At 37.3% G+C, this 24,228-nt stretch overlaps 2 protein-coding genes across 2 annotated transcripts; one reads left to right on the top strand and one right to left on the bottom strand.

The window, feature by feature from the left end:
* Positions 1-280: 280 nt before the first annotated feature.
* On the top strand, positions 281-20,147 carry LOC144651016 (myb-related protein A-like). Its single transcript, XM_078510867.1, is given in 16 exon segments — positions 281-560; positions 743-833; positions 3,722-3,874; positions 4,024-4,127; positions 4,416-4,544; positions 4,716-4,815; positions 5,839-5,884; positions 10,680-11,066; positions 12,462-12,510; positions 12,702-12,786; positions 13,373-13,711; positions 14,122-14,280; positions 14,283-14,366; positions 14,479-14,688; positions 16,174-16,245; positions 17,655-20,147. Coding segments are annotated over 16 exon segments (2,184 nt in total). The 5' UTR covers positions 281-522; the 3' UTR covers positions 17,793-20,147.
* Positions 20,140-23,075, bottom strand: LOC144651026 (bile acid-CoA:amino acid N-acyltransferase-like). The gene is made up of 2 exons (XM_078510885.1): positions 22,583-23,075; positions 20,140-21,692 (listed from the first exon to the last, which is right to left on the bottom strand). Exons 1-2 carry the CDS (start codon positions 23,073-23,075, stop codon positions 20,890-20,892), a joined length of 1,296 nt encoding a protein of 431 aa, XP_078367011.1. The 3' UTR covers positions 20,140-20,889.
* Between the last annotated feature and the right edge of the window lie 1,153 nt (positions 23,076-24,228).

The following is a 24,228-nucleotide window of genomic DNA, read 5'->3' as shown; positions in this document are numbered from 1 at the left end:
ACGCTGGACGCGATTTCAGCCAAATACCGTAAAAATACCTTCTGAAGCTTATTCTAATAGCTTTTTAGTAGGATTCGCTTCATCAGAACTGTTAGTTTGGCGTTTTTATTGGAAAAGATTAAAATCATAAATTATACTAATTTAGCAAGGGACTTTGCTTGCGCGATCGATACGGCCTCGTTTCGAATGTCCGCTCTCATATAAAGCGACTTTTGTTTAGATTCGTTTTGATCTGCAAGCCAATTCTCCTGCATTTTTCTCGTCTTTTAGAATCAGAAAGTTAGATTTTCACACTTTTGATGTGGATTTGCATCGAATGGTGAAGAAATAACTTTATTATTTTACGTCTTGAAGTGAACATCCGGGCTTTACGCGTGCTGTAACACGTGCATATTCTTTTTGATTCGCTGTGCGTCTTTCACAGCGTCTGAGCTATACACACGGTGGCTCGTCTTTCTCCGCTGAATATTGAGAAATCCTTTTCGCGAGGTACAGAGAATGCCTAAAGGCTCCTTATGAAGAATGTTGCTTCTTCTTAAGGCAGCAGAATCAGTAGCACGGTAAGTTAGGACCGAAAGGAAACCCTTGCGTGTATTAGACAATTTTTTTTTTGCGGTGCGCAAAATTGCGATACCTCGATCAGGGGTCATTTTGTATCTGCAATCGCACAACGGTTATGCGAGGAACGAGGCCTTGAATTGCGTTAGTTTGTCGATTAATCTGTTTCTTTTTGATATTATAGCGGCTATAGTGTTCCAGTTGACGAAGAACAGTCACAAAGGACCCATCGTCGCAAGAAGAAAGTCAACAAGGGAAGATGGACGAAAGACGAGGTTCGTATGCGCATTTGCGAACAGCGCTTCCACACGTAGATATTTTACCGTTTCCGGCATGTTGGGTTTTAATCATGGATGAAGGTATCTTCGAAACTCTGAATTCAGCGGAAAAAATATGGTGATGAAGCAGCTTTTTTCGCATATCGCGAGTTTGTTATTGCATGGCCACAATGAAAGTTGTCAGGGGTTCTTGAAGCATAGCACGAACTGGCCAACGTTATTCATTCATAACAGTTTGTTTTGGCGACGATTGTTAATTTTGTTTTTCATCATATTTCTTCTATTTGGCTTTGTCAAGAAGTTAATGCAACGTTTACCGCTTTGTTAAGCGTTTTTAGGTGAGATAACTGCGAGTTCGGGGCGTTCTTATCGCTCAACATTCTGAACAAAGCGTTTGCTTTTGTGTAACCAAGCGTGTTGTGAGCTTCATTTTAAATCTCGAATGTCCGTTGAAAAGGATCGTATTACTGCATGAAATATAGGCTCGAATGCGCTCCGGTCTTCCTCGCAGTCATAATTTGGGGCTATTGCGTCGCATTTCCTGAGTTTATTCAATCATTTGAGGTCGCTTTTACCAGAAGATTATTCGTTCTCGAAAGAAATGCCAATTCGGGGGAAAATGAAAGAAGTACACAATTCGTAATTAAGGCAAATTTATGTGTATGAAACGGAATAAAGCAAATGAGCTTCATGCCGAATGCGTCCTGAGGGTGTAACTCCAACAAATATACTGTTCTATGCACGCAGCTAACTTTTAATGCTGCAAGTCGGCTGTGTAATATGCTTAAGTTTTCTAAAATGTGTATTTTGTGTAAAGAACGATAACACTAGCAGCTAGCCTGGTCGGCTACTTCAGATGTATGCCAATATCTCTCTTTTTAACGCCAATTTAAATAACCGTTGTGACGGCTAGCGGCGTCCATTTTAATTGCGCAGTTATTTGGAGTATTCAATGCCTTGCTGTAAAAATACACATTGTGCACTCAGTCTTGATTTGCTTCCATGTAGGTGGTGAAAGTTGCTAAGCAATTCCTACACAGTCATTTTATTATAAATCTAAGATCATATATTTAGACCAGTTGTACATATTGTGTACTTCATGATGGTATTTGCATAAAAGAGATAAAACTGTATATCTATATTGTATGTTTTGTTGCAAACTGATCAACTATAAATTTGATCTTGGGTTTGTTTTTCATTGTGAAAGTTGGTCAATTAAGAATCTTATGTATATTTTGGAGATTGCACACTTCTGCTAAGTTAGCTTGCAAGTGCTAATTTTTGCTGGGGCTTGATTTGTTAAGCACATTTCTTGTTCGTCTGCTTAAGTTATTATTTTTTGGACATTTTTTTACAATCACTTCACATACTGTCCTTCTGAAATTTCAAAAATACTGATCACGTGACACCATATTCTTGGTTAAGCAGGCACTAAAGTTGAAATAGCTATTAAAGGAAATTTTTTTCCCAGCCATAGCTCATTGCAATGCTTGTGTCCAGCCTAGGCTGAAGTTTTTTTTGCAAGAAAAGCTTTTTCAGGTTTTTTGGGGGATGAAAATTTTGGCCTGTGTTGGACATCAGAATAACTGCATGAACAAGTCGCGGCTGGAGTTAGAATTTTCTTCAGGTGGTTGCACACAAACCACAATTAGGTGATCACTTTTACTGAAGCCACATAATTAATCAAATCAGCAGTGCATATGAAGCAGGCTGAATTTTGATGCAATAGCCATTGGGGATTGATTTTATTTTGATTTTTGGTGAATGCCATATCTTATGCATGTAGGATAGGTGAACATTGGAAATTAATTTATTTTACAATATATTCAATTAATAAGATGTACAGAGGAGAGAGGTTGCTCTTTGTTAATATTTGTGCTAATGGATGTAATGGTCTTCGATAACATCACAATCACTTGTTGCACCACCACTGTACATGATCAAATTGTTTATGCAATGGAATCTTGATTTCTCCAACTTCAGAGGGAAACTAAATTGGTTCCAGACATCAGGGAGTTTGGGAAATTAGGGGGTAAAATTGCAGTGTCAACTAAGTGAAGCCATTCCAAGGGAATCAACTTTTGTTTAAAGGTATGGGTCCCGAGGTTTGGGAAATCGGGATTCCACTATTAGTAATGTTGCACAGGCATGCCTGCATACTACTCAGGCCATCATTCCTGTGTTGAAAATTGACTTAACCTTGAGTCTTGTTTGTTTGTGGGTTTTTTATGAAGATGGCAAAAATCTCCATGGTGTTGCAGTGTCTTGAGAACAGTTCTGTAATTCCCAATTCCCTCTACATGTATATGACACCCCTTCAGGTAATCATGGTACAGTTCTATTCAGCAAAACTTGTCCTTGTATCACGATTCCCTACAGGCATATCTGGTAAAGGGAATTGGGGATTACCATTGCTTGAACCAGTTTACCAGCAATGTGCATATACCGTATTTATTCGATTAAGCGCCCTGGGCGCTTATTAAATTTTTAGACCTTGAGAGTGGGCGCTTATTCGAGGTGGGCGCTTATTCAAGGCTGGGCGCTTATTAAATTTTCGCGATTTTCAGCAAAAAGTAAGTTTATTTTTGTAACAAAACAATGAATAATAACAAAACGTGAAGATGTACCAAAGCAGAATTTTAACTGTTCATTGAAGGTTTCTGCAAAATGCTAAGAAAACTCGGTCATGGGGGCAGTCTTCTTAGTAGTACTTAGTCAATTTCAATAATCAATACTCCTTTTGTGCACTTAGGTTTTTTTGCGGGGTTGGGGCTGGGCGCTTATTAACTTTTCCTACTTTCAAGGCGGGCGCTTATTCGAGGTGGGCGCTTATTCGAGGTTGGGCGCTTAATCGAATAAATACGGTATATATATTTTTTTTTCAGGATGAAAAGTTAAAAGAAATTGTGGATGATGTTGGAACAGATAACTGGAAAGAGGTAGCAAGTCATTTCCCTGATCGTACAGATGTCCAGTGCCTTCACAGATGGCAGAAGGTGCTCAATCCAGAACTAGTGAAAGGGCCTTGGACTAAAGAGGTTAGAAGACAGAATTTTAATATCATACAAGATACACGTGTATGCCTACTGAGATTATCAAGGTTGTAAAGTGTCAATGCCATGTTTGTGGCTCAGGATTTCATCGCCATCAAGCTTTTGTTAACTCAAATTTTTAAAACAATTTGTAGGAGGATGACAAAGTTGTGGAACTTGTACGAAAATATGGTCCCAAACGGTGGTCCCTCATTGCTCAGCATCTGAAAGGACGGATTGGTAAACAATGCCGTGAAAGGTAAGAATCTAGTATTTATACATAGCTTTAATTGTACAGTACATTTTCTCCTAAGTGAATAATACAAGTATTAAGGTAAGGAGATTCATGTATTTTTTGTAATTGACTGAACAGCAAAATAGCCAGCTGCTGGAACATTTTGAGAGGGCTGACCTGCTGTATGTGTATGTCCTGCATGTAAGCTCTTCAAAACTTCTGTTTAATTTCAAAACCAATGCGGTTTTGGGCAAGGCATAATTCATATTGCAGCAAGAACAAAGTATAATGAGTTCTCATTTTATTCTTCAGATGGCATAATCATCTCAACCCGCAAATCAAGAAATCTGCATGGACAGAGGATGAGGACAGGATTATTTATGAGGCTCATATAAGCATGGGGAATAAATGGGCTGAGATAGCCAAACTGTTACCTGGAAGGTTTGTTTACATTCTCTGTACTCTACATCTCGGCAGAGCTGCACTAAAGAATCTTTTATTTCCACTTTCCCAAAAGTACAGAGTCTTGAGTGGGCGAGTGCTAATTTCCCCATCGCTGTCAGATACAGGGAAAACAATACTTAACTAACTTTATAATTAACTTTTTTGCAGAACTGATAACTCCATTAAGAACCACTGGAACTCAACAATGAGACGGAAGGTTGAAAGTGCTGGATATGATCACTACAGGAAAATCAGATACAACCACATGGTAAAAACATAAACTTCAAACTCCTCTTCAGGGAGGCACTGTGGCCGAGTACAATAGTTAAAAACTAAATTAAGGGTCAATGTATTTAGCACTGCACGTCCTTATGCGCCTACTGGCATGACAAGACATGATGATGAATTAGCACTGCTGTGCTTATTGAGGACACTAAATAAATAAGCAAATACAGTCGAAGCTCTCTTAACGGACACTCTCGTAAGCGGACAGCTCTACTTACGGCCGCCTTGTTTGAAACCCCGTTTTAACTCCCATACAAACTCTGTATTTTTACATTCTCGTAAGCGGACATTCCCGTAAGCGACCGCGGACACTTTCAGAGATTACGACATAGACTTTTTCTTTGTTTATAAGCTCCCGTAAGCGGACACCCCAAAGAAAATCCTATTAACAACCTTAATATCTTATTTTTATCAATCAACTTCACATCGCCGTTTGTCGCAATGATTTTACAGTAATTGCAGTACCATATTTCAGTGTTTGTTTTGTCGTCATCCATGTCCAGTTACATTTCGAAACACTACTTACACGCATATTAGCATTATGTTAGCTGGGCAAGACCCGGTAAGCGGCCATCTATCCCCTACACCTCTAGTGGCCCCTTACGAGAACCATTCTCGTAAGCGGCCAGCTCCAGTTGCGGACACTTTTTTCGCGTCCCGAGGGTGTCCGCTTACGAGAACTTCGACTGTATTGTAAATAGTAAAAAAAATTCTAAAAATCCCAGTTGGTAGGAGGCTGACCAGTTGGTGATTTACAAGCGTTGAATTCGGGTCTATGGACAAAAATCTATCTAGTGGCAGAGAGGAGGTTTTGAACCCAGGAACTCTGGATAAAAGTCTGGCCCCATAACCAGTAGGCTACGCTGCCTCCTAATTTTTTTTTTCAATAATATATAAGTTGACTGTAAACCAGTATATCATTTTGATCTTAAGGACCAAGTTACCTTTTTCGTACACTCTGGTTGCTTGCTACCTATCAACAAATAATATTGTTCTTTTGTTATAGTCTGACAAACATTATGGCAAGGGAAATCTGCTATCAGGAAAGAAAGGTACATGTATAGCGTATCAGATAAAAATTGGTTAAATTTTTCTGTTTCATCTTCATGAAGTAGTCTGGAGAACTTCGCTTTGATATACTTAATGAATTACGGAGTTTAGGTCGAAATTCAAGCAACTTACCGCAAAACCAAAAATTATGTTGCGTGTGTCATTATGTGTAAAAGCATTCGCGTTTCCACAAATGCTTACAAATCATTCGTGTTTCCAAATATGGTACTTAGCAAAATCAATATTCAAACGCTGTGCGTGCGCGTTACACGTTTCAACCCTTATGGGTTTCTGTTCTCTCTTAAGTTGCTAGTCAGGTGTGCCTCTTAGAGGGAATTAGGCATCTTGCTACCATTTCACATTAATTTACCACATATACATGTACTGAGTGCATGTTAAATCAAAGTAAGGTTGAATGCTCTTATGGGATTCCAACTTATGCATCGTAGCTAGAGTAGTTGCAGTCTTGTTAATTGCCCTGAGAGGTGTTGCTCTGTCACTAATTCTAGTGTTTAGAGTGTCAAACAGGGCATAAATCAATTCCTTTGATGCAAATAATAACAGGTGCCCTCTAACGTATTGCACGTGTAATTTGTTGTTGAAGGAGACAATTATTTGTTGTGTCACTCCATGTGCCTTTTCCAGTTGAGAATGACACTTTAATTCATAGATAATATGAACAGTGACAACCTTCCACACTGTGTGCATGACATAGTGTAACATGCCATACTTCCAAACCAGCCCTATTATAGATAAACAATATTATTTATCTACTTAATTACTCATTGGCCAATTCCAAATCTGCTATCAGGAAAGAAAGGTACATGTAAAGCGTATCAGATAAAAATACAATCAAACATCGCCTTACACAATATGAACACCCCTACCAATATACATGTAGTTACAGACAGTTCATTTGGTACCAGAGATTGACTAGAGTTTATATAATCTTTTCCTCAGTCTGTAATACGGACACCTCTATAATATGCCATGGACAGTCCACAGGAAAATTTTACAAAAAGCCATTAATGTTATTTTTAAAACCCATAATGGTAATTAGCTAAATCACATCCTTGCCAAATTCCCATTAATGGGAATTTTACGAAGAAGCAATGGAGTAAACAGTTCCCATTAATGTAAATTTAGCCTTTTGTATGTAAGTTCACAAAATCCCATTGATGTAAATTAACTATGATAACACCAGTAATGTTTATTTGAAATCCCATGACAGTATTTTATAGAGAAAACATTAATGGGAAAATATTCAAACACATTCATGTGAATTTGGCAGTACATTCCATCATGTGAAATAATGAAATCCCATTAATGGGAATCAACACGAAAACAAATGAAATGTGTATTTAAAATCCCATGACAGTATTTTATACAGAACCCATTGATGGGAAATTATTTAAATACATTCATGTGAATTTAGTAGCACATTCCATCTTGAGAAATGATGAAATCCCTTTAATGGAAATCGACTTGCAAACACCAGTAATGTGAATTTAAAATTCCATGACAGTATATTATAGAGAATCCATTAATGGGAAAATATTCAAATACATTCATGTGAATTTAATAGCACATTCCATCATGTAAATTGATAAAAATCCCATTAATGGAAATTAACTTGCAAACACCAGTAATGTGTATTTAAAATTCCATGACAGTATATTATAGAGAACCCATTGATGGGAAAATATTAAAATACATTCATGTGAATTTGGCAGTACATTCCATTATGTAAAATGGTAAAAATCCCATTAATGGAAATCGGCTTGCAAACACCAGTAATGTGAATTTAAAATTCCATGACAGTATATTATAGAGAATCCATTAATGGGAAAATATTCAAATACATCCATGTGAATTTAATAACACATTCCATCATGTAAAATGATAAAAATCCCATTAATGGAAATCGACTTGCAAACACCAGTAATGTGTATTTAAAATTCCATGACAGTATTTTATAGAGAACCCATTGATGGGAAAATATTAAAATACATTCATGTGAATTTGGCAGCACATTCAATCATGTGAAATGATGAAATCCCATTAATGGGAAATCGAGTTGCTGTAAAACCGACAAGAGTCTGGGAATGAGTATGTCTATATTTGGCATGTTGGTTGTACGTGCAACGGATTTCGCGCCATTTTCCTTGCTGCTAGCAGTTTTTTGCCTTGCTCTTTTGTGTTTCTGCTCTGTAGTCTGTAACTGTGTGAAAAATGGAGTTATTAGGTCATTGTGGATTCTTCTAAGTCCAGTAATTCTTCAATGGATTCTTCTAAGTGGACCATCCACGAAGTTGCTGAGAAGATACGCGAAAAATACGATGAAGAAGTAGCTGAGAAATTCAGGTGTGTTTTGATTTTGCCCAGCCTTTGTCAAGTAAAAACTAAAGGGCATAAGTATAAACTGACCAGGAGAGAAAGTTGTTCTACCCAGTTTTTTCTTTATTGGAAAAGGTGTTTCACCGCTTAGCAGATCATTGAATATTGAGAGTTTTCACAGCAAGAACGTACTAAGCTTTTATCAGTCACACAAACGAAGCGCGGCTAATCACTTTCTCTCTGTGCTTAAATTTGCTGATAAGTAAAGTGACCAAATGAACTTATAAATTAAAAACCTTCCAAATGTTTGTATACTCTATAAAACAAATCTTTAGAATAAATGTTGAAAGGAATCCTCTATCGTTTCATTTCTTATATTTGGCATTTTGTGTTTCTTTGTTAGCTTGGTAAAAGTTTTGGCTCCAAAATTCTTCTCAAAACCTTTGCTGTTATTTAACAAATTATGCTCATTAATGAGCTCTGAAATGCCATCGTTTCGTCATCTTTTGTATTGATTTTTTTGGTCTTCTTTCTAATCGTGTAGAACAATAAAATTGATGGCAAGAGGATTTAACGCCTTGAATTCTCTGTTATATTTGTCATCACTGGTATGCCATTGATTTCAAACTCAACAGTTGACAAGATTTCCATATACAATGTATGGAGTCTTACCTTTCAATTATCACATTCTTAGCGGGAGAATATTCAAAATAGACTGGCTGCATGAAAGCTTACAGACATTCAACAAGAAATATTGCATGCTAAAATTATGTCCTCATTAGACACTAATGAATAAGAGGACATCTGAAACATTAAATGCCATAAAGCTTGTGCTTTGGTTAAAAACGCTTTTTTCATAATCCACAGAGACAAGTACCCATGGCCACGGCTAAAGCCATTGTCCAAGTTGCCTTTAATGCCATAGGATTTACAAAAATGTGGCAAACATAACAGCTTCTCGCACACAAATGGGAGCAATGCCAAGCCGAACCACGCAACAAGAAAACAGCTCATCTCTTGCATTACGAAGTATGTGTTGAAACCTGCAAGGGAGTCTCAAAACCTTGAGAAAGAAAAGGCAGCCCAGATTGTTGCAGTGAACATGTATCTGCTTGAAAATGAAATTGTTCTCATTAATGCTGCAAAGGATTATTGAACGGGCAGATATAGTCGAAGAAAGGCTTTTTAGGTTTCACTTGCCAAAAAGTATAACCCATGTTGTGTTGTTGATGACTGCAAGTTATGTAACAATTTGTTACGGAAATTATGTACAATGAAGATTTTTTCTTTTTATTTCATTAAATAGAACAGTTGATTGTTCTTGTTAGCTTCTGTGATATTCAATAAGTCAGTGAAACTCCTATCTTCTGAAAAAAGAAAACAATATGAAATAGTTGAGTAATTCAAAAAATAGTGACACCACTGACATTCATGTCTTACAATGGCAAAATATTAGCAGCAGTAAACCACGATGAAATGTTGGCAAATATGATTTTCTCCTGTCCAGAAACCCATGCTGTGTTATCTTGACATTCAATAATGGTAAATGTTAATAAACCACGATGGAAAGTTTCAAAACGTGAATGTGTATATTGATAAACCCATCCTGTGTTACCTTGATTTTCTACAATGGTAAATGTTAATAAACCATGATGGAAAGTTACAAAATATGAATGTGTATATTGATAAACCCATCCTGTGTTACCTTGATTTTCCAAAATGGTAAATGTTTATAAAACATGATGGAAAATAAGATAACATGAATGAATTTCTTCATAAACCCATCCTGTGTTATCTTGATTTTCCAAAATGGTAAATGTTTATAAACCATGATGGAAAATAAGATAACATGAATGTATTTCTTCATAAACCCATCCTGTGTTACCTTGATATTCCAAAATGGTAAATGATTATAAACCATGATGGAAAATAAGATAACATGAATGTATTTCTTCATAAAACCATCTTGTGTTACCTTGATTTTCCAAAATGGTAAATGTTTATAAACCATGATGGAAAATAAGATAACATGAATGTATTTCTTCATAAACCCATCATGTGTTACCTTGATTTTCCAAAATGGTAAATCTTGTTTAACCATGATGGGAAATTTAATTTACATTGATGTGATTTTGATAAATCCCATCATAGTAAATACCTAAAATCCATTACTGTTTATTCATTTAAAAACATTCATGGGAAGAATTCGGAATATCCATGAATGGTTTTAAAAATGGGATTTACCCAATTTACCATTCAAAAAACCATACATGTTTTTTTGTAAAATTTTCCTGTGGTCAGTTCTGTCCCTTTGGTGTCGGTATTAAAGAGCTTTGGCTGTACATTGTACATATTGAACTGAGCCCTTCAATCTCCCAAGAGTTTGTCAATTTTGTTATCGTTATTATACTGTCTCTAGTTATTGACACAACAGTAATTAAAGTATTTTGTACTTTGCAGAGAAAAGAAGAAGAGATGAGCCAACAAATGCTGTGTTCAGTGGTCTTAATTCTACATCAGATGATGAACTGCCAACAATGGTTACATCAAATCGGGAAGACAGCGAGTTTCTAAGCTCCAGACATAGAAGTGCCTCAGGTCTGACAAACATTAAACCAAAGCCTGCCAGGCAGGAAACTCCATCAACAACTGAGATAGGAAAAAGCAATGGAAAAACATCAACAAACCAGGGACTCATGTCTCCCTTTAGAACTTTTATTCTCTCCGAGGGTGATTCCCTTTTTGATTCTGAACCGTCTGCCTGGGGTGATATCAGTTCATTTGACAAGACTGCCAGTTTAGGCAAGAATTTAACATTATCAAAGCTGACATCTCCAGGTACAACAGGTGAGATTTTACACAGCATTGGTTTTCACTTTAAGTTGCTAGTACTGGAACCAAAACTACTTTAGCTCAAGCAGCTACTTATGGTTCTTGTGGGGATAGATATATAGGCATCTGCCTGCAGGGAATCATTGTAGTTGTTTTCACAAAAACAAGATCAAGACTTGGCAATGTAAATACAGCTACTCAAACCTCCAAGTTTATTTTTTTCCCTAGTAGCCATTTGGCCACCAACTGCTCAAGGTTTGGTCGCCAGTGAAAAGTTTTAGTCACCAAATTAAGCTGATGCTTTCAATCCTTCTTCTCAATTTGAGTCGCCAGGCTGGCGACCTTGGTTCAAATTTAGTCGCCAGATCCAAAATTTTAGTCGCCATGGCGACTAAAATGGTCTTAACTTGGAGGGTTGCTACTGTGATTCCCTGCAGGTGTGCCTCTTAGAGGGAATTGGGCATCTCGCTACCATTTTACATAAATTTACCACATATACTAAGTGCATGTTAGATCAAAGTAAGGTTGAATGCTCTTATGGGATTCAAACTTATGCATTGTAGCTAGAGTAGTCGCAGTCTTGTTAATTGCCCTGAGAGGTGTTGCTTTGTCACTAATTCTAGTGTTTAGAGTGTCAAACAGGGCATAAATCAATTCCTTGATGCAAATAATAACAGGTGCCCTCTAACGTATTGCACTTGTAATTTGTTGTTGAAGGAGACAATTTTTTGTTGTGTCGCTCTATGTGCCTTTTCCAGTTGAAAATGTTGGCATGACACATAAATTCATAGATAATATGAACGGTGACAACCTTCCACACTGTGTGCATGACATAGTGTAACATGCCATACTTCCAAACCAGCCCTATTATAGATAAACAATATTATTTATCTACTTACTCAATGGCCAATTCCATCTATAAGATACGACAGTAGGGAATCATGGTAGTTGTATAATTTCAGCATTGCCAAGTTTTGTGCATGTTTTGCTAAATACAACTACATGATTTCCAGCAGGCGCATCTCATAGAGGAAACTGGGCATTGACTGTGTAAGAAACTCAAATGACATGCCTAGGTCCCATCCCCAAAAACATAGCTAAACTCACACCACAGCAAGTGACAAAGATTGATAAAAACAACATTTGAGCAAAACAGTGTGCACATCAGATTGCTCCAAACTTGAACAACTTGACAATAAACAAGGATAACATGTTCAAGGCTAAAATTTACCCTTACTAAAATGCAAATATGTAATTAATTGAGCATGTTTCATTGCAGGCTTTACTAAATTTATCATAAGTTTGTTTTGTTTTGTATTGTTGTCCATATACGTAGGCACAATCACAATGCACTTACTTCGATTAACCTTTATCCTTTACTTTACTACAATTATGATGTAATTTTCTCAGGATACAGATTTGATGGAAATTCTATAGCAAGTCTTCAGACAGAAGGAGGGTGAGTTTGGAATTTTTCCCCTGTTTTGTTCTACGCTTGAAATATTCTCATCACTTGTTAGTATGACAATGTTTTGTAAAACACTTAATGTTAGTACTAGGTGAAATTAGAGCCTGATCATTTTTGGGCAAAAGTGGTCAGTTAAAATACTTTTATTGAGTAATGCCTGTTGTGTTACTTGCAAATTTCAGATCCTTAATACCTATAACCTCACCAGTAATGCAGACACGATTTAGTACACCTCCAACTATTTTAAGAAGAGGAAGGAAGAGAAAAGTATCCTTTTAACACAGGTCTTGATAATAATTGTTTCTTTTGCTCCAAATACTACATGCACATGTACTTTTAAGCACTGTTATCTATAAAGCAGCTACACATGTACTTACATGGCACATCTTACACCGGCTTTCAGCATTACATGAATAAGAGCTTTCTGTTGGCATCCATCTCTCGACATGCTAAACAAACTGAACTGAACTTGTGGGCTCATTTGCATGAAAACATGAAACCAAAACTGATATCCATAAGTTTTGATTGGCTTATTTTAAACAGCAGGTCAAAAGAAGATGTCAAAAGATAGATGAAGAAAGATAGCTATGCACATACATTGTAACACTGAAAGCGGGTGTAATCTTCCGTAGTCATAACCGCGCTGGTTAATGTTTGTTATATTTTAACTTCAGTGTTTTTCTAGGTTAGAAAACTGTTGTAATAAATTATTATGTAACTTTCCTTCAATTATTTTGAAACTAATTTTGAACATTAGAAAAACAACTTAAAATATTGCGACAACTCCTTAGACACTATGATAAAAATAGTCTGATGTTTTCAAGGTGTACATTTCCTTGACTGTTGTTATCAGTCTGGTGACATTGATGCCAGTTACAGTGCCAATGGAGAAACCTCCTTCAGCAGCCCAAAAGGAGCCACCCCAATAAAGTCCCTGCCATTCTCACCTTCGCAGTTCCTAAACTCTCCAGTGAACACTAGCAAAGTTCAGACCTCAACTCCAGCAAGTGAAAAGATTCAAACAAGCACAACAAACACAACTCTGCATACACCAGGTGTACTGGAAACCAGCTCAGGCGAGGATCCATTCCGAACACCACGTATAAGAAGGACTTTATTGAGTGTGTCACCACGCACCCCAACACCATTCAAAAATGCTTTGAAGGTTTTAAATGAAGCAAAGATGGCACATGTAAGTTGGATATCAAAAATAAAATTATGTGTTCTTTTTTGCTTTAAGTTAAAAACGTTTCTATTCGGTGTTTTACTTGTCAGTACTTAAAAAGCTTGCTGCGACATTTATTACCACAATTTAACTGCCAACTTACAAAAGGAACTTGTAGTACATGTAGTTCATTTTTATCGGGTGATCCAAAAAAATACAGCTATGTCTTGATCATGCTGGTTGTAGTTTGACAGCTGCAATCAGTAATTAACACTTGGCTTGTAGAAAAGATTGGGCTCTGAAATGCATAAAATGTTTAGTATAATGGCTAATTTTTTTACACTGAACATGGCATAACATCATTTTTTATATATCACTTTGAAGCTTTAGAGAAACCTGTTGGAGTTTTAAAGCTTCTTCTTGGATTTCATTTTTAGACCCCGGACAACTTTGAAGCAGACTTCAATGAGATCATTAAACGAGATCAGGAAGAAAGTGGACTGCAACTGTCATGCAGTAACGAGAAAACGCCTCGCAGAGTACGGACCTCCTTAGAGGAAAAATATGCCAAGCTGAGCAAAACTGCATCGCAGTTCCGTCAGCATCTACCAACAGAACAGAACAGCAGCACGATTCAATGGAACAACAGCAAAGCTCGCTGTTAACTGTTGAATGTGTCGTGGTATGTACATTGCTAAATAATTCTACTACTCACACTTACAACAGTCCTGTTAACATAATGTTCTATTAATATGACTGTTATTACACAAACTTATGTGTGCTGTTTCTTTTAGGAGGATTCTGGTGTTGTTCGCACATCAGTTGTACCCTCGCCATCTAAGGATTCATCCCTGATCAAACCCTCTGAGATCTTTGGCCAGCACCACCACAACCCCTTTGTCACACCAAGTTCTGTGCCATCTGAAACTGTAGTAAGTGGAAAAAACGCGGCACAAACAACACGCGTTGAACGTTTCTTATGTCCTAGTGCTGTGGATATGCAGGTGACTTGTGGCTCTTGAGTGTTTGCTTTAGACTTCAGCATGTCACTAAGTAACGCTTCAAATGCCATATATTGTTAGAAGTAATCAACATCTTATTTACATAACAACATAAATGCTTTTTTATGCACATGGGCATTCAGAAGTTTAGTGTTCAAACTTTTAGCCAAAGAATATCTTTTTTTATGATCTTTGACAGCCAGTTGTTCTTCTCTACTTTTTTCAGCATTCAATTTTGATACTTTTTTAATACTTATACTTATTTTCTGTGCCAATGCTTTTACATGTGCATTTATGTCACATTTGTGTTTCAACAAATTGTTTGATGCCCATGTATCAAACAAGTCATTGTTATCCGCCATCTTTACATAATACTATCATGTTAATAGATACCCTGCAATACACATAGGTTGCCAAGATTCATTTGAAGTCTCCCAAAGTTCTTCATCACCACAGTAATTCCCGGCTAAAAGACTGTGTTTGGTTGAATCTTTCTTTTAACCTCTTCACTGTGCCTCCATGACGTACTGAGTATGTCATGATTTCTGTACTTCATGTGCCTATATGATGTACTGAGTACGCCAAGACAAGAAGATAAAGACCACAGTTGAAACCCTGGCACACTGAACTCAAAAGCAGTCGGCAGATGTGACCCAGAAAGACTTTTGGTAGCCTGGTAACTACTCGTCATCAGTCTCCAAAACCCTGCATCTCGGTTTTTTCGAAAATTTTGACTGTAATATGTCCGCCATCTTGTTTTTGGTCTTCATGGCCGTAGAAATTATTTGTTAGACTTGAAATATCAGCGCAAAGATGGGATGCTTGAATGCCGAATGTGAAAAAGATGTTAAGCGGAGAACTTGGGAAGCAGAAAAATAATCCACAGTCTGGTGAAAGTGTTATGGAGAAGTATATGCAGAACACCGAGCGATCGTGGAAGGATTTCCAAAGCTGAATAATGTTCAAAATTCTGTTTATAACATCAAATATGGAGGAGGCCATGTTGAAATTAGCTATTAGTAAATTTTTCAATACTGTTTTAAAACCATGTGTCCCTGTCATTATGTTTATGCAGTTATTTAACAGTTATTTATGCTTTCATTCGGCTCTGCAGTGTTGCCTCATTAATTATGCATGTCAGCTTTGGCACTGAGCGGTACAGAGGGGTCGGCAGTGAAGGGGTTAATGTGACAATCTTAGCTACATCCCTTTTGAAAAATAAGTTGTTGCTCAGTCTTACAGAATATCATCTGATTTTACAGCTTCAGCTAACAGTTAGTGGGCAAACCTAAAGACTATGACACTCATTAAGTTTTTCTTTTCAAATAATAATGTTATTAACTTGTAGTTTCTACTTCTTCCATTTTGTAACCGCCTGATTTATTTCCACAAATCACACACCTCTTCACAGATCACAAACTAGGAAAACCACTAGAATTTTGCATTATTTTGTCAAGGGTGGTTTTTAATGTCATTCTTTTATTTCAGCGACACCGAAGAAAAGGTAATCCCATGCGTCTGTTGAGATTTCAGGAGACTCCTCAGAAATCAACACCAAAGGTAATTGGATTCTCTCTGAATTGTTTTAAGAGGGGACAGCTGTAACTAAGAATCGTTTGACTGCTAAGTGACATTTTTGGACATGGGACTTAATAAAAAATCAGGGCTCGAGACTAACTTTTTTGCTAACTAGCCTAGTGGCTAGTGACACCTTTGATTTCACTAACCAAAACCAATATTCTACTAGCCAGAACTTTCAGCATGGTTTTCTTTTTTTTTTTCTCCCAGTCAGCGGAGACAAAAGACAGTGACAAATCGGACAAAATAGGTTTATCTTCCCATCCATGGAGTCTGTGTTCCGAAGACAAAACTTGCGTTTTCATGGAGGCACTTTTCTGTCTTCATTGGGTCTTTTCCTTACATTTTTGCTCCTACCCTGCCCACTGCAGAATAATCTCGGGTATCCAACGTAACCGAATCTTAATGTGTACATGAAAGCTTTTTTGAAAGCGTTCACGTACGCGACCTCTCACCCTCGTTGTTCATGCAATCTCATCCGATCACTACCACCTACACATATTACAACATACACATAATTACAACCTACACATAATTCTCGATTTCCCAGGCTGGCTAATAATTAGCAGTAAGCAGTTTTCTTTCACTTGTTGATTTCGTCACCAGAAGTCCTAAAAGAAGCTATTAATGATTGTTTGTTCGCTTATCGGCAACTTTAGCTTCTCCACATTCTTTGATATATGTCAACAGTGTACTTGTTAGTTCTGTTCTCTCAAAGTCATTGTAATTTGCGTTTTTTTTTTTTACAAAACTGCCTGAAATTTCCACTAGCCATTTTGGCTAGTGAAAGTCCAAAATCTACTAGCCAAAACTGCATTTCTACTAGCCTTTGGCTAGTTGGCTACCGTTAGTCTCGAGCCCTGTAAAAATGAAAAAGCAAAATACACAAAAAAGCCAAACTACAGCTTATGGTTTGGCAGATATTACTTGTCATATTACTTGTCTCTTGTCCTGAAATTATCTCATCAGAATAAAATATCTCATTATTATTTCTAAAGGAGTGTAAAAATGTTTGAAATTTAAGAATTTTCACTGTTTTGTTGCCCCTGATGGAAAAGACAAAATAAAAAAATGTTAATTATCAGGCCTGTGGAGTGAGTAAGGGGTTATTCAGAAATTATTTTTGGAAACAAAATCAGTGAATGGTTTTCAGGCGCAGTTTTTAACACAATTCTGAGGGTTGTCAAGTACCCCCCCCCCCCCATCCCCCCCCCCCCAAAAAAAAAATAATAATAATAATAAAAAATTGTAATAATAATAATGATAAAAAACAATCCCCAAGATTTGCTGTGAAAGAAACTGCAAGTGACAGGCATGGCATTTTGAAATAAAATGTAATTGGTTGTGTTTTTTAATATCTGTGTTTGTGTTTTGGTGTGTATTCTCAGCAGCTTGACTCAGCATGGGAACAAGTGGCATGCGGCAAAACACCTGATCAACAGTTGCTTACACAGCAAGCCCATCAGTTCTTTGCTAATTACAGGCCAGCAGCTCGTACACTACACTTCAATACCACAACAGTGGCCTAGACTGCAACAACAAGTCTACAGTCTGTTAATGGTTGCCTGCGATTTGCCTTTTCGTAAGAATCAGTGGCCTCATTAATGGCATGTAGATGGTTGTTTTCTTACTCAAAACAAAATAATTTAATGTTCTAAGAAAAAAATAAAACAAAAAAAGAATGGATAATGGTCAAACCAAATAAGTAATGTAAAAAGCACATACCTATATAATTGTTGGCCTACGGGTATCGCTTAATTTTTATCACTCTTGCGTGCAATGTTATCCTTTCTTTAGCTTGTCAGAAGAGTACTGCAACAGTTTTCTCTTCTGTTTGTTATTGAGCCTACTTTTGATCAGAGAGAAAGGATTTTATTGCACTGATGATTGTTGATAGTGATACAAATCGTGTTCCAATAAGGCCTTCATACTTCTTAGAGGGTCTAGCAGTCTCAAGTTGTTATCCAAATTAATGTTCAACTTGAACGACATTTTAAATAAGCACTTTTACAATGTCACAGATTAAACGTAGAGATGAAGAAGTTTCTTTCCCGTTCTTGTTCTGTTTGGTCCTGACATTTTTCTTTTGTCATCAGTCATTTCTTTCTTTGTGTCATTTCTTAACTTGTTGAAGTTCTCTGTACTACAAGCTCATGTAGCACTAGAATTGACTCATTTCTTGTGCTCATGCCATTAAGTAACCGAGCTTTCCCTTTGATGAATATGTGACATAGATGTCTGTGCAGATAAAAAAACATGACTCAAGAAAGTACATTATATAACTATGTGGCACGTGGAGGTATTTGAATTGTTACCCTGGGTCTAAGAGGTTCTCCCTTTTGTTTGGGAGAGGTGGCAAACCTGCAAAAGTGTTACAGCATCTTTGCCACTTGCAGTTCACACTTTAGTGACCTCACAACACAAATAACAAAAAACCTCTGGCACCTAGGTTAGGTATTTGTAGGAAAGTACCTTATTGGTAGTTTTGTGATTTCTGGGAGAAGTCCCAGGTACACAGCTACATACCTGTGTTGATTTTTCTCATTGGAGTATTCTTAATAATAGTGGGAAATTCCATAAGGGAGCTTTAAATGTAGGTCTCTATATTAGAAGTTAACATTTTTTAACCCCTTTAGCTCAAGCATCAAGATTCAAATATTATTGTTCCTAGACTGATCTCCAGACATTTCGTAGTTTAAAGGGCTTGTTCAGAAACTAAGATTTTTAGTTCTGATGTTGTTTTGAATAACAACTTATTGGCCATTGTAGGCTTACAAACTTGCAGAGAAGGAGACCATTATATCGTGTTCATCGGAATGACAGAAAAATACTTTTTGAATAAACGAATGTTTTGTGTGAGAGCATTTGTATACTAAAAAAAACACTCATGTCATTGCCTAGTATTCTGTTTCAGAGTGTTGTTACCAAAAAATCTGGCATGGTTTTAATCATTTATTACTTTACAATATACTTAAATGAAAGGTATACAAAAATATATAATATCTATAGATATCATAATTAACTCATTTTAGGTTATAGTCCAAGATTTTATATCAGTATGGTCTAAATGCTATGCAATTGCCTAAGTTGCTTCTAGGTGGATAGTTCTGTACAGAATGGTCCGATATTGGAGCTAGTTAGCTAAATCTGGGAAGAACATTTTTCCTTTTTAGTGATCTTTTGTTTTAGTCATCCATGATGTAGAGAACATTAATTTTCTAACCTATAGTCTCGGATACAACACACATTCTCCATTTCCTATTTTTTGTACATTCTTGGTCAGGATAATGTAGGTGTTCACTGGTGTAACTAATAATGCATTTACACCATATTTTATTCTCATTGAGTGACTATATGTTCACTCTCAACTCTTGAAAATTAAAGGTAACAATAATTATTAAAAGTTTAGGCAGCGTTTCATGGTTACAAAGTGTGTTTGTATTGTGCATAAATTTGGTAATGTTATTAGCTGCTCAGTTGCAAGGAATTAAAAATCACATAGGAATGTCATGAACTCAAGAATTGATGGAGTTTTAAAGTAGCAGTACTTGTTTAAATCAGTAGTGTAGTTTTAATACTTTCAGATAGTGTAAAATCATTGTTGATCTTATTAGTAATCACTGGTTGAAATAGAATGATTCTTGAGAACGCATGCATTCAGTCTAAGCTGCCACTCTATTTGGGCTATTGTTTGATAACTCGACAATCAAGCTATACCAGTGTTTTTAGTTAACAATGTGTGTCGAAACACTAAATAATTATTGTCAATTAGAAGTGGGTTTACTTTCAAGATAATATGTTGCGTTATTTTTTACTATCAATTTTTTGCTATGTAAATACACTTTTCTTTTTTACAATGTACAGAAATAAAGTATTTGAGAGTATTTTTTGTTGCTGTTTTCTAGTATTAATTTTCTCACTAAGTTTCTTCATTTATTTATTTACTTACACGAAAAAAATAGCCATAAAACGGTGAAAAGAAAGAAGAAACAAGTTCTAGGACCAGGGAAGACCATGGCCGGTTGTCAAACCACAATAAGGCTAAAAACCCAGTGTTATCACGTGTTTCGGTTTTTAGTTTCGTAAATAGTGAGGGTTTCTATTTATATTTTTTGCTGTTCGAACTTTACTTTTCAAAATGTTGAATATCATTCTAGAAACTGTACCAAACATAGCAGCGAAAAGCACTTCAATCAAAGCTGGGCTCTTAGAATAATTGCAGGGTGCCCAAAGAAATCTTGGGTGCCCAGCTCTTAAAAAGCTTTCATGATGCGTAGCAAAGTTATACAGGTCGCCCAAAGGCAAAAGTAAGTCGCCTGTGGCACATCCCTGATTTCAATAAACGAGAACTAAAAAAAACTTTATTAATTTTAAATCTTTGATTAGCGTCAGTCGGCTATCAAACAACTGGGCCCAGGGTACTGAAAACCTTTTATTTAAAAGGCACTCATCTGCCACATTTACTTATTATTGTTGCCATTTTTGCTAATTAATTTTGTGTTTAAATTTTAGTGAGTCTGCTATAAATCGAAGGTTGTAAGAAAATTGTTCCTATACATTAATTACAATGTAAATTACTCTACAGGCTCAACAAATTCACTCTATAATATATAAGGGGCTGTATTATCACAACCTACTTGTATGTTGAAGTTTGCTTCGCAAAAAACTTAAGATTTTTGGCCAGGCGTCGTCTTGAGCTGTAGCATGAGCATTCATCTCCCCTCCCCACACTAGATAATCACTAGACACCTGTTTGCCAGAAGCACCGGCAAAAGAAGCATAACAATGCGGTGTGTATGGTGGTTCAATGAGATGTCCCGCTTCAGGATAGCATAAAATAGAGCAAAGATGTTCTTTGCCATGAGTTTTAAAACGATTATAAATCAGCTCTGCTGAAAAGTCGCAATTGACATTAAGGTCACCAGTTCCAGTGACTATCAGAACAGGGCATGAAATGTTCTCGACTGGTGGTATTGGTGGGTATTTAGAAGCTGAGGGCTTATAATCGGTGACTGTTGGAAAAGCATAACGCAAAACAACACCTTCTTCTGTTGATATTATCTTGCTATTTTCAAAAGGAAGTACATCCGAGATCTTGCCCTTGTATTGATATGGAAAGAAAGCAACTACCAAAGGTGAGATAGCTACAATGGCTTTGATTGCATTCATTTGAAGGCTTGCCATTAATAAAGCAATCAGTGAGCCAAAGCTTATGGCGTGAATTCCAATTCCATGTGGCAAGACTTTAGGATGATTGCTGAGCCAGTTAGCTGCCTCCTCAAAGTACTCCATTTCCGTAGCTGATTGAGTCCTTGGTAGATCGTCATAAGCAAAGTAGGCCAATGCAAGAGCAGCAAATCCATGAGATGCCAGAAGGGAAGCCTTGAATTCCACAAGTCCTCCACCGCCACCAAGCATATCTATGACACCTGTAGAATGAAAGGGAAACTTAAAATTATCTGGCACACAGAAGTAAGTTCATTCACACTCGGGGCACAGGGAGGCGATATCTGGCCATGAGAGTGGATCTGGCAAGGGGGTATACCTTATTATAGGAAATTAACGCGTCATGAAATTAACGCGAATTTCAAAAATTCGCGTTAATTTAAGTCGCGTTAATTTTTATTAACGTTAATTTCCGCACCGTTAATTAAGTGGAGCGTTAATTTCCATGACCTTAATTTCCATTATTTAGCCCCAATTTCTCGTTACAGTCCAGATGTTCTTGACTCAAAGGAAAAATCATTATTTTATCAGGGTGGACACCTCCTGCTATCACTGATACTGCGAAGAACGCTCGAAGTGGGAAAAGTACCACGAACATTGTTTTCGTTTAAGATTATACGCCAACAAGTGTTGAAATAAACTTGTTCCTGTCGTGTACGTCGCGTTAATTTGCTTCATTTTGAAATGTTACCCCCTCTCTCGCGTTAATTTCCTTTATTGGGAGGTAATTTTCCTTTCAATTCGCGTTAATTTAAGTCGCGTTAATTTCCAATACCTTAATTAACACAAGCGTTAATTTCCTATAATAAGGTAATGCCCGATCCCACCATGGTGCACGCCTGCAGGGAATCATGGTAGTCAGCAGGGGAACAGGGCAGTTTCCCCGCCAGGAAAACTAAAAAACTAAGAAAACTAAAGAATAAAAAAGAGAAACTAACCTAAAAAAAAAACAGTTGCCCACCCCCCCCCCCCCCCCCCCCAAGCTCCGCCAGGAAAACTTGCCCCCGCAGACAGAAAATCCTAGGTACGATTCGCAGGCTAGGTACGGCCCTGCATTTTATGTTTTGCAACGGTCTGAACTTCCGCTACTTACCAGGGAAAGGTCCTTCTCCCGGTGGTAGAAACAATGTCCCACGGATTCTTCCTTCTCTCACAGAAATTCTCTTCACTCCATCCGCCATGTACCACTTCTGAAATGTCACGCTTGACAAAGGCTGCAACGAAGATTCGTTCGGGGTTACATGGCCATCAAAACAGTTCAACACGATATTGTACGGTTTGGTGACATCAGATTTCTTCAGTCGAGTTCCCTTTCTCTGTCCCGGTGCTGGTTTCATGCTCCATAACAATCCCATGGGTGAAACTCCGCTGTAAGATCCTCCCAAAGACGAGTCACGGGTAACATCAACTTCACCATCTTTATCAGCGATGTAGTGAGCGTGTGAATAAAACAATTCTCCTTTATCGCTCAGTAGCTTTGTTTTCAGTGTCACAGTTTGTTTTGGTTCAAGCCCAGATACAAGAATGTTAACTTTGTCGTCTATGAGAGAAGATACGGGTGTCACAGAGATACGAGAAGCCGCCATTGAGGACAGTAATCGTATGCAAATCGCGGGAATCATTCAATGCAGTGATTTGCGTGACGTGAACAAGGCCTGCGCGGCAAGAATTTGAGTTGTGAAGGGAAGCAGTGGGGGGGGGGGGGGGGGCGGCTGTGCTAAAGCGAAGTGGAGGGCTCCACAAAACGTTCAATAAAACTACTCACTGACCCTTTTGAAAAAACAATATTCAGACCTTTAGCAACTGAACTAGAAGGTGAACTATATCACCTTATAAACTAAACCCATTCATGCGTTCGGATCGAAACGGGACCAATGGTGAAACAGGCCCTTTTCCTGAGAGGTCTGCTCACCTTCAAAAAGCCAGTTTTAAGTGACAAATAAAAACATGATCCTGTGGTAGTCGACAATTATTCGACTATTTTTTTAAAGATTATTCGCCTATAATTAGGGAGTAATTGCTGTTTCATTTGTCCTTTCAACTAAATCAATAACATTTTTTCCGCGCCAAAACACGGTCAATCTCGCATAAAAACGTTTTATATTTTCCTTCCTTCGCCGTTTTAATGTTGAATTCCTCGTGGACACGGACTGCTTGTGCAATATCCGGGGATTCCCTGAAAACATGGGCGAAAGTATGTGGGACGCTTGTTGGAACCCTTCTGCTATATCAGACCAGTTGTAGAAAAAAATAAGATAAAAGAAAAATAATTCAAGCAAAAGTTTCGGCCTGCGATTTGCCTACCTTGTTTCAGACCTGACCCAAAAATCGATAACTACTTCGGAACAGCTTTGGTTTGCATAAGGCCAACCCAATCAAATGTTTCGTTTCTCATCGCCCGACCGACCCATTTTTTCGAAAAGTAAAAAGAAAAATTCCAGATTCACTACTCAAAGAAAGCAAGTACTTCAATTTTCAAGCACATGATCGTGTTTTATTAACAACAACTGGTGTGATGTGATGTCTTTGTATTTAATAAACATTGATACTACGTTATTTAAAGACTGTTTAGACATTTGATAAGGAATAACAAACGAAAAGACCACGTTTTCGAGCTGACTTTGTAATCAGCCTTCTCTGGAACCCAGAACCCTTCAAAAGTTCATTCTTTTTTATCTTTTTTTGCCCGACCGACCGACCCACCATCACAAGAGACGGGGCGATGGGAAACGAAATATT

Source organism: Oculina patagonica, chromosome 4 (genome assembly GCF_052425735.1).
Source record: "Oculina patagonica isolate OP01 chromosome 4, crgOcupat, whole genome shotgun sequence".
NCBI classification, from domain to species: domain Eukaryota; kingdom Metazoa; phylum Cnidaria; class Anthozoa; order Scleractinia; family Oculinidae; genus Oculina; species Oculina patagonica.
The sequence above is the reverse complement of the archived record's forward strand: the minus strand, read 5'-3'. Positions and strand labels throughout refer to the sequence as shown.